Source organism: Ammospiza caudacuta, chromosome 2 (genome assembly GCF_027887145.1).
Source record: "Ammospiza caudacuta isolate bAmmCau1 chromosome 2, bAmmCau1.pri, whole genome shotgun sequence".
NCBI classification, from domain to species: Eukaryota; Metazoa; Chordata; class Aves; order Passeriformes; family Passerellidae; genus Ammospiza; species Ammospiza caudacuta.
In genome coordinates, this window is record NC_080594.1 from 54,256,371 (window position 1) to 54,269,212 (window position 12,842).

Consider the following 12,842-nt stretch of genomic DNA (forward strand, 5'->3'; position numbering starts at 1 on the left):
CTCAAGGATCATAGAGTTCTACAGTTGATAACTTATAATTTTTAGTGTTGGTTTTGCTGGCAGTATTTTGCTGTTTGATTACTGCAGGAGTAGTGGCCTGTAGTTTCTAAATGTCACTGAGTTTGTATAATGCAATTTTGGGCTCCCTCTTCCAAGTCTGTCTATATGCCAAACAGCTGCTGGAGGTAAAATATTTTGTATGTAGAATGAGTTTTCAAGGTTTAAAATACCGTTATTTGTTGCCTAACACGTTTCTGTCATATAAAACCTTATGATCATATTTTATGGGAAAATATCAAACTCAATTTTGTTCATAATCTCTATTTTGCTGCAGAGACACCAACTGTGTTTCCAGAAAATATCAAAGACAAAGAAACACCAACACCGGTTGAAGATATTCAGCTGGAAAGTTCTATTCCTCATACAGATTCTGGAATTGGAGATGAACAGATGCCCAATATTTTGAATGGGACAGACTTGGAGACCAGCACAGGTCCTGATGCTATGAGTGAGCTGTTGTCTACTTTGTCTTCAGAAGTGAAGAAATCTCAGGAGAGCTTAACAGAAAGCCCCAGTGAAATTCTGAAACCTGCATCATCAATATCCAGTATCAGCCAAAGTAAAGGAATAAATGTCAAAGAAATACTGAAAAGTCTTGTGGCAGCCCCTGTTGAAATCGCAGAATGTGGCCCAGATCCGATCCCTTACCCAGACCCTGCATTGAAGAGAGAAGCTCAGGCTATACTTCCCATGCAGTTTCACTCATTTGACAGGTATATGGTTGGGCTCATTGTTTGATATTGATGTAATTCAGAAGTTTGAAGGGCTTTTATTTCTTCAAGAAGGTCATTCTACTATTGGTTGGTATTATAGCTTGTTAAAAACAACAGCACTGTGTCTCCCTTTCTGTATTACCAACACCACACAGTACAGACAAAAGTAATTCACCTTATTCTTCTCTGTTAGCAGTGAATAAAACTCTATTAACTACTTGGAAAACAAGCCTCTTGCAAAGAAATATATGTGCTATAAAATCTTTTTTTCTTTAAGACGCTATTTTAGTGAGGAGGAGGAGGAGGGGCAATATCTGCTGATACAGAACAGATTGTGCAGAAATTCAGTAGAATATTCTTTCAAAGGCTTAAATCTTAATTGGATCCATCATTGAACTGTTTTCTGGTACTGAAATGCTTTGACCATGGCAAATTGTCGGCTTGGTCATGGTGGAAACCAGTTTCCTTTTAGGTCTTAACAACAGAAGCTGTTAAACTTCAGAAGTTAGTGCTTAAAACTAAATTCACAAATATTTCCACAAAGAGTCCTTAGTTGTTGTTGTTTTTTCTTGGGCTGTATCTTCCTGTTTTCTCATGAATATACTTGCCTTTAAATGTCCAGTCCCTCTCAGTCATCCTGAACATAGAGATTGAGCTCTTTTGGAATTCTCATCATCCTTCCAGAAGTGTAGTCCCATCCATTGTGATTTTAGACCTAAGTCTTGTGAGTGTTTATGTGATTGCATTTTAGATCCATTTAGTTTCTTCATAAAAATATTTTTAAAATGTTAAAAATTGAATCAAGGCTTAAAGACAATTAAACACATGTCTTTTAAACTTAAAAGTATATAAGTTTATCAGGCAGGTACAGGTAAATTTCAGGCAAGTAAAACACTGAAGGAGATAAAAAATAAGGCAGAAAGGAGTTATATTGTGATTTATGTGGAAAAAATCCTATATTTACAGAAAATTTGCAAAATATAATAAATATCTTCCCTGAGTCTTAAGAAAAATAATATTCACTGTTTTCAACATAACATAACCAGCAAAGTGCAAGAAGATATGTCAGAATTTTAGAAAAAAGTGAAGTACTTTTCCATTATAAGGTCCATAAAAAAATTTGATGTCTTGTCTCTATATATATAAATACTGCTTTTCTGAAATATTCGATTAACAATTAGATAGTGTCTGTTGTAAGAAAGATAATTTTATCAAGACATGAAAAGTGAAATATTCTTTAGAGGCAATGAATATATCCCTTTCTAACATTTTAGGTCCTAAATAATATTTTAGGTTTTAAGACTTCTCTAGAGAAAGCTCATTTAAGAGCTTTTATCATTAAGATTTTTTTTTTTTAGTTCATCAATCTGCATATTTTTTTTAGATTGATTTCAATATGGAGTGAAAAATATTTGTTTCTTCCTATACTGTTAAGATTTTTTCCTTTTGCTCTCTGATGAACCACTATATTCCAGAATTCATGCTTGTACATTAAGCAGTATAAAACATCATGCTACATGCAGAAATATCCACACCTTAACTGTAAATAGCAAAAATGTTACTTTATCTGAATTTCGACCTGGGTTAATAAGAAAAATATTTAATTCAGAGAGCAGTGGTTGATTCACAAAATGCCAGACACCTAAATTAAAAAGGAGCATGTCATCTTATGGGATGTCTTTGTCATTGTTAGAGGGAACTTGACATAAAGGTGATTGAAGACATGAATTTTAGTGTGCATTTTTAAATTATAGCTCTATAAGAAAGCATTTAAAACTCCAAGGGCCTGCAGTCGGTTGGCCATAACCTTTGTTTAATGCGAGCACCTCCATTTAATTGTTCTTGCCACAATGTGACTGCTTGTACCTTTTGAACATCATTAGTAGAAGATAATATAGAATTAATAAGAGGTGCCTCGTGTTCAGAACTTATAAGTTTTGATAGATATTTCGTACTTAATAAGTTTAGCAGCTAATGAGTTTAGTGGTTTGTTTTTTCCCTGGCCTGTTAGCCAGCCAACCAAATTTGATGATTGTCTGTAAAAAGTGCACCACCGTGTTGTATCTTGGTGGCATACATTGTACATTCAGCCTTTGGAATCATTCACTTCTTCAGAGGAAAAAAAAAAGTGGTAATGGGTGAAGTTTAGGCAAAAGAATTCACTTCTACATCATTTTTGGTGGTTTTTTGTTTTTGTTTTTTTTTTTTGTCTTAAATAAATGACCCTGCTGTCTGATTTTGATGAGTGAGGTAGATGATGATTTTTAGTGTAACCAACAACTCTGAAGGGAAAAATTACACGTTCAGGCATGTCCAGCAGATTGGGAATGTTACATTCTTTTATCCAACTAAACAAATATTTTTGAACTATGACAGTCTTGATGAAAATGCAGATGTTCTTAGCCCATCAACTTAGACCTCAACTGACTAGTTCTGCTCCATGGCTGCATTATTGAATGATGCCCATTGTTCAAGCAAGTATTTCTCTGTGCAGATTTTTCATATTTCCAGAGTACTTACTTGACCACCATGACAATCTTTGGAGGCAAATGTAGATGGCAGTGGAAATTATGAACGCGGAGCAGATTCAGATCCTGATCCTGAAACTTTTCACTGGGGATGAAACAACGGTTAGGGGGAAAAAACTTTGAATAGTATATTGAAGTAATAACTGAACAAATTTAAGTATTAATTGACAAAGCAGCATGAATTTTACCTAGTGGTGATTTTGGAACATTTTATCTCCTGTAGTATCCCAATAACTGTTGAAAAACTGAAAGAAATTACAGTAGGATTGTCCTTACATACTTGTTCATGTAAATGAAATAACATTTAAATGAGATAAAATGTTTGCGAGTTTTTTTTAAGCTAAAACTATGCCTGTAAACCCTATTTCTGTAGGATCTTGTGTTGCTGTAGTTTATGCAGCTTTTGGTACTTCACTGAGAAGCGTGGCTGTTGGTCATTTTTATTGTCCCTGAGGAGAACCATGAGCAATGGAGTGTATTGTTTTGTCAGGTTGTATTTGTTTCAGGTTTTACAAAACAAGCACAGTGATTCCATATTTATAACCAAATCTAGGTTAGAAGAATGTGTTTTTCACATTAATCTGAAGATATTCTTAGTCCTTTGGAAGCAATTTTTTTTTTTTTGGTTGGTTGGTTTTTTCTTTTTTTTTGTTTTTTTTTTTTTATTTTATTTGGATGTCTGAGTGCCTAGCAAAAGAATAGTTGAGGTAATTTTCTTTAATTATGACCATAGATGAAGGGTAAACACCATGTAAAGTAAACTCCTGTAAATAGAATTGAAATTGAGAACTATATTTTAGCATTTAATATGATGTGTTTTACTCTGCATGTTCTTTTAATTGTACATTGATAATGTGTCCGTAAGAGTAATTTTGTATGAGGCTACCGTGTATTCTCCTGTGGAATTTGCACAGTCGTAAATGAAACATAAAAGCAGAAAAAGTGCCCAGCATGTTTTATCAAATGGGAGCTGTGTGTAGCTAATGTATGCAGCAGTTCAAGTGCTATCAAATGTAAATGATGAGGTGATATTGATGAAAGGAGGGGATTGAGGTCTCGGGGGGCGCTGATGACGGATTGAACAGAAGCGGCCTTGCGCCGCACGTAACTCAAGTCTGTCGTCTTCACCACTCAAAGCCGTAATGGGAGGTGGCAGTCTGAAATGAGTTGCCACGGCAAAGAGTATTATTTTTGAAATGCTTTCACACAAATCACTAGGCCCTGCATACAACTTAGTTTCATGCTTTAATGTCATCAGGAGGCACAAATTGGTGTGTCTAATTGTTTGCCACCTGCCAGCAAAATGAGCTGCCAGGCAGCCAGACGGGTTTGATTGTCTGTCAGCTCTTCAATAGATTGAGAGTGACAACATCAAAAATTTCACTTCAAACTCGGAAGCTTTGAGCAGCTTTTCAGAGACCTCTTCCCCACAAGTGCTTCTGGACAACTACATTTTTCAATTAGTTTTCAATATATTGCTGCCGTCTGCCTCATCTGTCTTAAGGTAGCTGTAATTACATTATGAGCTATATAAACAGATTTCTGGGACACTAGAGCCTGGATCCTCAAAGTTATGACATGTCTTTTAACGTCAGACTGAATTTCTTGAAAATGGCATCCAGGTTGACGTTTTTAGAAGCAAACACAAAGGGTGATTTCACCTAGATTTGTGACTAATGGAGCATAACTCACCAATAATTCTTTTGTGCCTTCTTCTGTCTGACAAAATTCAGTCCATCTTATTGATTTTTAGGGTTTGGGGATTTCTTGTTTCTTTTTTTTTTTTTTTTTTTGGTCAATTTGCATTGGTCCCACTAGATGCAACCTAAGTCATGGTTTTTGAATTTGTTTGTGATTCTACTCAGTATTGTATTTTGAAGCTTACACTTCACTCTGTACTTTTTTCTAGAAGAAATTTCTCACAAGGGTGCTATTATTGAAATTGTGGTTATGGGGAGTGCTTGTGGCTTTGTGTCTCATTCATTATTTTTACAAACTGAGGTAATTTACATATACTTTCTGGTTTTAGAATTATTTCAATGGGAAGAATGCTTGTATAAGGAAATCTTGAGTTCCTAGAAATTAAAAGATCAGGGGTTTTTGCTGCTATTAAAGATGTGATTCCCTTTTAATCCATTTTAATTTCACAAATTGAAAAATTATGGGTTTTCTTAGTTTACATGTTTGGTGAAATCTTCAGGAACATATTTGAGATTATTTTGGAGAACACATCTTTGAAGTACTTTAGTTTTTATTTTTGCAGTTTTTTTTCTTTATTCTCCTGACAGAAGGACCTTGGGGTCAGTTTTAAAGGTTCTAGAAAAGGTGGACAACTTGTGAGATCCAGTCAGGTCTTGTACATGTCCTTCCCATTAATACTGAGACAGGTAGTCTTCAAAAATATGAATATTTTATGTAGGTATGCTATATTGAGAAGGATTATTCAGGGAATCTATGTGTTTTGCTAGAATACAGTGGTGGGGTGGGTTTTTCTCTTTTTTTCCTTTTTTTAAAATTTTATAATTAACTGATAGAGTGGGAAAAGATAACTGTGAGAGAAGATGCACTGAAGGCTCAAATAGAGAGGTGCAATGTCTATCTGTTGTATGATGTCCTACCTTAGGGAGATCATTAGTATGCAGTGGTCTACTAAGTCCTTTAAATAGGAGGCCATATTCCTGTTAGAGTCATTAGTCTCCAAATGATGATTGCTGAAAAACAGATTTGATTTTCCTGAAATCTTATTAAAAATTTGTCATGGAAAAATACCTTTTAGTCTTCTCCCAACAAAAATGGTTGCTTTTTAAAGTTGATTACAAATAATTGAAGAAAAATAGGCCAACTTTCCCATGAATCAAGAAGGGACAGGTATAGGTGCTGTCTGTTCTTAGGCACTGCATTCCCCATTACTTTGGGTGTCACAATAGTGTGTGAACAGATGAATGAAAAACCTAATCAGTAGTGTGGGAATTAAAGGACTCATCTGGTTCCAGTTCACTCAAGGTAATTTTCATTATCTTTGTGCAATGGAGACTGGTCCAAATAAAATATTTGACAGCTTCTGTAGAATATATTTTTCTAAGGTAGCAGTAAAAATACACTCCAGAGAATGAGTTAGGGTTTCAGATCCTGTAGGGAAGAGGGCTGAAGTTGCATTGTCTGTATTCCTAGAGAGTGCCTTAGTCCCTCATTTAGTAAATACAATACAAGAGAAAGGGAAATCTCATTGCCACATCAGCTGTTTGTTTAGGAAAAAAAGTCATTCTAAGTTTATGAATAGGTTCAAGTCAACCAAAATTGGGTATATCAACCCAATTATTTTCACCGAGTTGTAATCATATTTCAATTTATTTTCACCGAGTTGTAATCATATTTCCCATATCTATCATGTAGCAATCTATACACAGGTAGCTCTTTCAAAACACTTCTTATCACCTGTGTAATATGAACCTTTTCATATTAATATACATGGAACTGTAGGTATATCTGGCCTGAAGTTGATGAGGAGAAACCAGCATCTCCCTACTCTCTGATATAATTCACTGACTATATAGATGAAAATTGAACTGCATTCTCGTCTTGCTGTTTATCCCTATCTGCCTTCTTTTACAGGACTGATTGTAGCTTTTTAGCCTTTTTTTTCCCCCCCCTTTTTTTCAGTATTTATAAAGGATTAGGTTCCTCACCCATATTTATCTATACTTCATATTGATTGTTTCTTTGAGGTTTTTTTCTATATTTGATGATGTTCCTGACATTTAATACATAACATGTTCACTTAGATTTTATTCACTTTCTTCAAACTTATTAAACTTCCAGTATTTCCCATTTCTCTGTTTAGCCAAGACCATTAATCTTTCCTGATAATTAGCTTTTTTATCTTTTAGTGTTTTCCTTGTTTGCTGTCAGTATTTTAGATCATTTTAGATGCTTCAAGTAATTTATCCTGGATGCAAAGGATGGAATTTCTTTGCATCCAGGATAAATTACTTGATCCTCTGCTTGATCCAAGACTAAGAATCAATAATCTTAATGGCATTGTCCTAAAACCTCACCTGAGATGATTTACTTTCTTCTAGTTAGAAACAAGCAATTTTTGTTTAGTAGATTAGGATCATTTCATGTACCTTGAGATTTGGAGGTTTTGGTGCATGTGTGGAATCAAATTATTGACATAATCCATAATACATGGAATATTCAGCACTAATATTTCATTTGCATCAGTCCCAACAATTACATCCTTCTGTGAACCTTCCATTTGTCTTCTACAATTCATGTGTAAACTTCACAATTTTTTAATCCCTTTTTTTTTTCCTCCATGGCTTTATACTCTGAGTTAAACCTTTCCTTCTTGGTATCAGATGTATCTTATCTTAATGCAGTCAGCCTAATTGAAGGTTTTTTTAAGGTAGGATTCAGAATGCATTGTTAGTACATAGTAACATTGCAGGCTCAGATCAAGTCTGGGGGTGAAATTGGAAAGAACAGAGTGTAATCAACAATATAAATGTTTCATAGAGGAGTAGATAAGTACAGAGATATGGCCAATATAAATAAATTTTAGAGAAGGAATATTAAGCTTTCTTTTCAGAGATTAAGTTAATCTAGCTGTAGGAGGAACAAGGTAGTGTGTAACATAGCAGACAAATTGCCACCCACTTTCTAATGTGATTTCTTCTGAAACCTCTGAAGTTGTGTCAAACCTCTGTTTGACACAGAGCAATTCTATGAAGTAGTTGCCTGAAGTCTGTGCTGCCTTTTGAAGAATACTTGAAAAATCCTCACGCTTTCTGCTGCTGTGGGGGAGGAGAGGAGGAGCAAGAATATTAATTCAGCCTTAAGAGGTTTCACATATCCCACAGGAGAGTAAAGTGATTCTAATTTAATTGCTGCTGCTCAGATAGGTAGCTCAAGACATCCAGTATTGAAGGCTTATCTCTGACCTTTACGTTGACCACAGTGATTAAGTTGGAAAGCCTTTAAATTTCAAAATAGAGAAGAGATACAGAATGTGAATTGCAGAGAAAGAGAAAATATAGAGCTGCATAATTCGTGTGTCACCTGCTCTGTGTAGCTCAATATTTAAGTAAAGTCAATTTGAGAAAGTGATGGGGTTTTTTTAATTTCCATTTTCTCTTTTTGCATTTCAATGCATTAATGGTATTATTTTCTATCTAGTTATTTCATGCAAATTTCTAAACCCCAGAAGAATCCTGTAGCTATTTGCTGAGGTTATTTAATGAACCAGCAATGCATAAGTAGTATGTGGGTTGAATCAACAACACTCATCTTAAGCATGATATGAATTACGATGACTTTGGGCTCAGGTTTAAAATTGGTAAAGGACACTCAGAGTAAAGGAACAGTGATTAGGAGCCACAGGTATATTTAGGATTGAAAACCACCCAAGGAATACAGAAATAAAAATCAGTTGCTGCAGACAATTACTACTAAGTCTTTGCTGACTACATCATTGGGAATCATTTGAGACCACGATGATGTGATTCAGACAACTGTGGGCTAGTTTGGAATATTTAGGGAGTCTGAAATATGTTTTACAAAGCAAGGCAAAAAATGAAATACAGAAATGCATATAATCTTTTCTTCTAGTCTGTAAATTTCTGTTCCTTCATGAAAGAAAAACCTGAATGCCTGACAGATACATGTAAAGCATCTATCACAGTAAAATCATTCTTCAAATCTTATGATGCTCAAGTATAATACTTTCATAAATCTGTGTTTGTTTTTTTTTTAATTTGCCTGTTGTTACTGTACGTGCTGTTTGAGTGGTTAGATTGGTTAAAAGAAGAGTTTATTTACTTGAAGGGCAGTCATTCTCTTTCACCTTTCTTGTTCTGCTGTCTCTCTTATTATTTTGCACATTTTTGACCACTCTATTGTGTTGTTCATACAGTTTTTCTGTCTGCTTCATCTAAATGTCATTCTGTATTCACTCACTGTATTTTGTTTTATCAGTAAGAATGAGACATTTTTACAAGGTCAACATGTATGGCATGTCAGAAAGCTGCATTTTCTCTCAGTCTGGGATGATGTCATCTCACTGATTTTCCCTATTCTTATGGTAGAGAGGTTTCTATTGACATTTCTTGATAATTTGTGGTTTAATGGAACCTGACCTATCCTAACGTGGTGATTTAGATACACAAAACAATGCCAACTATGGGTAGAGCATTATATCTGTGGGATATGGGAAGGATTGTCCTTGCTACAGAAGCTGTATTTCAGTTCTACACTACACTTATTATGGGTCCCTTCCAAATCAAACTGATCCTATTACATCTGGGAAGTAAAGCTGACATGTGTGATCTTTGCTATGGAAATTTAGGTGATCTTTTGGACACTCTGAAAGACCACTAACTGTTTAAATATGAGGAGGAAGATCTTGAATTTAGCTTCATCTTTAGAAAAATAGCAGGAAAAGAGGAAATACTTCCACAGAGGTTGTATTGCCAATTTAGCAGATACTGATACCAGACTTTATATGAGGGGGAAATTGTTTTTCTTGAAATAAAATACATGTCTTTCACTCCCACTGTCTTACATGTGGGAACCCTGGAATGAGTGTGTGTCTAAGGAGTCTGTTCAGCAGTCAGGGATCCTTCCTGCTTGCATCCAGCTAAGAGGTCCAGGGTCTGCTCCAACGGCATGGGGAGCGTGGGATGACAGCTGCCAAGTCTTCCTCACATCTCCTGTGTTATTCATAAGTTGGCCACTCTTTCCAGGTTCTGTATATGCCTTTTTATCTTTATGGACCTGCCAACAGCCTCTCTGTCCTTCCTAAGCTCTTCGAGTCATCACTCTTCACAGTTTCTGTCTGCAAGGTCATCTTGTGAAGCAACATGTTGGCCTGTGGTCTTGGTGACCTGATGATCCATGTGCCATTAGAATAGGCCAGTCTGACTCCTTTTCCTCCTGTGTCTTTCCTTCCTGTGCTCCAGCATAAAAATACTCCCATTCATTCTTCATTCACCCTTTCTATTGAAATTCTCTACAAAGGTAGAGGGTAATGACAGTGGTTTCCTTTTGAAATTAATATAATTGGGAAACTCTCCCACCTAAGAAACAAGCTCTAATTTCTCCTTGTGTTTTTATGACATTACAAGGACTTTGCTTTTGAGTACTTATTCAGTATTATAACCCAAATCCAAATATTTGATTGAGGAATTAATTGAAATAGAGATCTTTGTATGTAGATTGGGGGTAGCTTTAGGAAATTTAATGGTGTTATGGAGCAGATTTATCCAACCCCTGTAGACCCAGCTTTGTTCAGCTGTAGCTCCTGCTATGTAAACACTTAATATGAGCAGTGATTGTAAGATTATTAACTACCAACAAAAGCAATTATTTTAGGGTCACTTATCTTAATCAATAGCTATTGCACTGTTCAAACTCATCTCCTCCTAATGTAAATGGACTGAGACAAAAACCCATGGACATGCCTAGACTTACCTCTCTAACAGTATGTGCTTCAGGGCAGGGGTAAGCTGTTGTTCAGAATGCAGAGACTTTGACCTTCTAAAAAGAGTGAGGGAAAAAATGCTAATGGACTGTTTTGTACACTGTCACCACCAGTCTTTAAAATCCAGGGAGATGGAGTATTTAAACATATAGGACAAAAGTACATTACCCTAAAACATTGTGCCACACCCTATGATTCATTATATGCCATCATATTTACACAAAAGTGTAACAAAGGAGCTTCTTGAGTAAAATGTGACTTCTTCACCCTAAATAATTGCCTTTACTTGCTCTTTTTTTCACAATGAATAATTTTAAAGAAGAGTGTATCTACTTAAACAGAAAATGTAACAATGATGGAAATATATTGTTCAATATTATACAAATATGATTTGTTTCAGATTTGTTTTTCATTCATGTTTGCCACTGAAACAGACATTTAAGGAGAAGGGGATTTTATACATAAATGGAAATATTTAAAAGAAAAATGTAAATATAATTTCTTTCACTGTGAGAGCCTCCCACTGTTGAAAAATTATTGTGTCCAAAGACCAAGTCTTTTGGTCTTCACACTTAAAAAAACCCCTAAGTGTGATTTCAAATTAGGTTAAAAAATGTTTTTTTGAGTGCAGTATTTCCTGCTTGTATTTGATATTATGTTGGATTTTTTGCATGAAAGCTCTGTTCTCTTCTTAAGAGCTTCAAATTCTCTGAGCTTTTTAAACCTCAGCAATATCAATACTGTGAAAGCAAGTATTTATTGTGTGGCATTATTGCTGTTCAATGTATATAATGTGCTATTGATTTAGATTAGGATGAAAGAAGGCTGAATCTAAAATTGTTTCTTAGTCATCTTTGTGAAAGACCAATATATTCATGGTATTAAGGAATAACCTACTGTATTAAAATGTGCAGCTGAAAGGCAAAAATTTTGTTATCTTAGGTAACTTCATTAGGATCAACAAATTCACAGTCTTTATGACTGCATGCATATAGACTTCTAGCCTGCTGGCATAATTTCTGACAGCTAACATTATCTTTGCAAATCTAGAACACATTCCAGTGTTACACTGTTGATAGCAGTGTTCTCAACATGTTGAGATGGTAGAGTCTTTCCATTTTGTGGGTGTTGGAAGATAAATTAGGTTCTTTGAAGTCACATGAAGCTGCAGAATAAGGATAGGACTATGGTTTTAGGGCCTGTTAACAGTTTTACCCTATTTCAGGAAGGTTAAGAAAATTTACAATATTATGTATTTCTCAGCAATGCATCATACAACAGCCTAAACCCATCAAAATCAAAAACTCTTCCTGGTTCCCTTGTGCAAGTTTAGAAATCTGTTGTTCCTTTTTCCACAGGAGCGTGGTTGTACCAGTGAAGAAACCCCCTCCAGGCAGTCTGGCTGTTACCACTGTTGGAGCTGCCACCGCCGGGAGCGGGCTGCCACCGGGTAGTACACCTAATATATTTGCTGCAACAGGAGCTACACCAAAAAGTATGATTAATACAACAGGTATTGTCCTTAAATATCCTTGTGACTCTCATTTTGTCTTTGTTTTGTTGCCTTTCATGGTCTTTTGGTTTTTAATCATCTTTGTGTTGCTGTTGTTGTAGTTCCAAAATGAAACCTGGAAAGGTTAAACCTTGGCCTTTATTAGAGACAGTGTTTTGTCTTGGTCTGTATTTATAAGCTTTGATAGTGCACAGTGGACTTACATAGTCTTAAATAAGTTCATAAATAGCCTCAATATTGTTTTGTAAGTGTTGTTTAGAATTGAAATGAGCTAACTTTTCTAGTGCTCTGCAGTTGAGGATGTTTATATGATACATACCAATTAATCCCTTCTTATGTATCAAATAAAGTAGAGGCAAGTAGCTACTTAATAAACATATTGTAGATTGTAGAGGGTGAATATTTTGGACAATTACTATTTGTCAGTGAATATTATGCTCTTTTTGGAAAGTTTTTTAGTAAGAAACAACTTAATTTAACTGGAATCTTGCATTATCAGTAGTTGTTTCTTGTGACCTACAGAAGGACTAGACCTTCTTATAAAATTA

The 12,842-nt window shown here is 35.2% G+C and overlaps 1 protein-coding gene across 5 annotated transcripts in view; it reads left to right on the plus strand.

The window, feature by feature from the left end:
• Positions 1-12,842, plus strand: part of NBEA (neurobeachin) — a 453,368-nt gene that overhangs the window by 172,244 nt on the left and 268,282 nt on the right. For 4 of the 5 annotated variants that reach the window (XM_058800580.1, XM_058800578.1, XM_058800579.1 and 1 more), the window contains 2 exons: positions 335-773; positions 12,140-12,294. In XM_058800580.1, coding sequence (XP_058656563.1) covers positions 335-773; positions 12,140-12,294 — 594 coding nt within the window. The remainder of the gene's footprint in view (positions 1-334; positions 774-12,139; positions 12,295-12,842) is intronic. The other variant, XM_058800577.1, reaches the window with a different exon arrangement.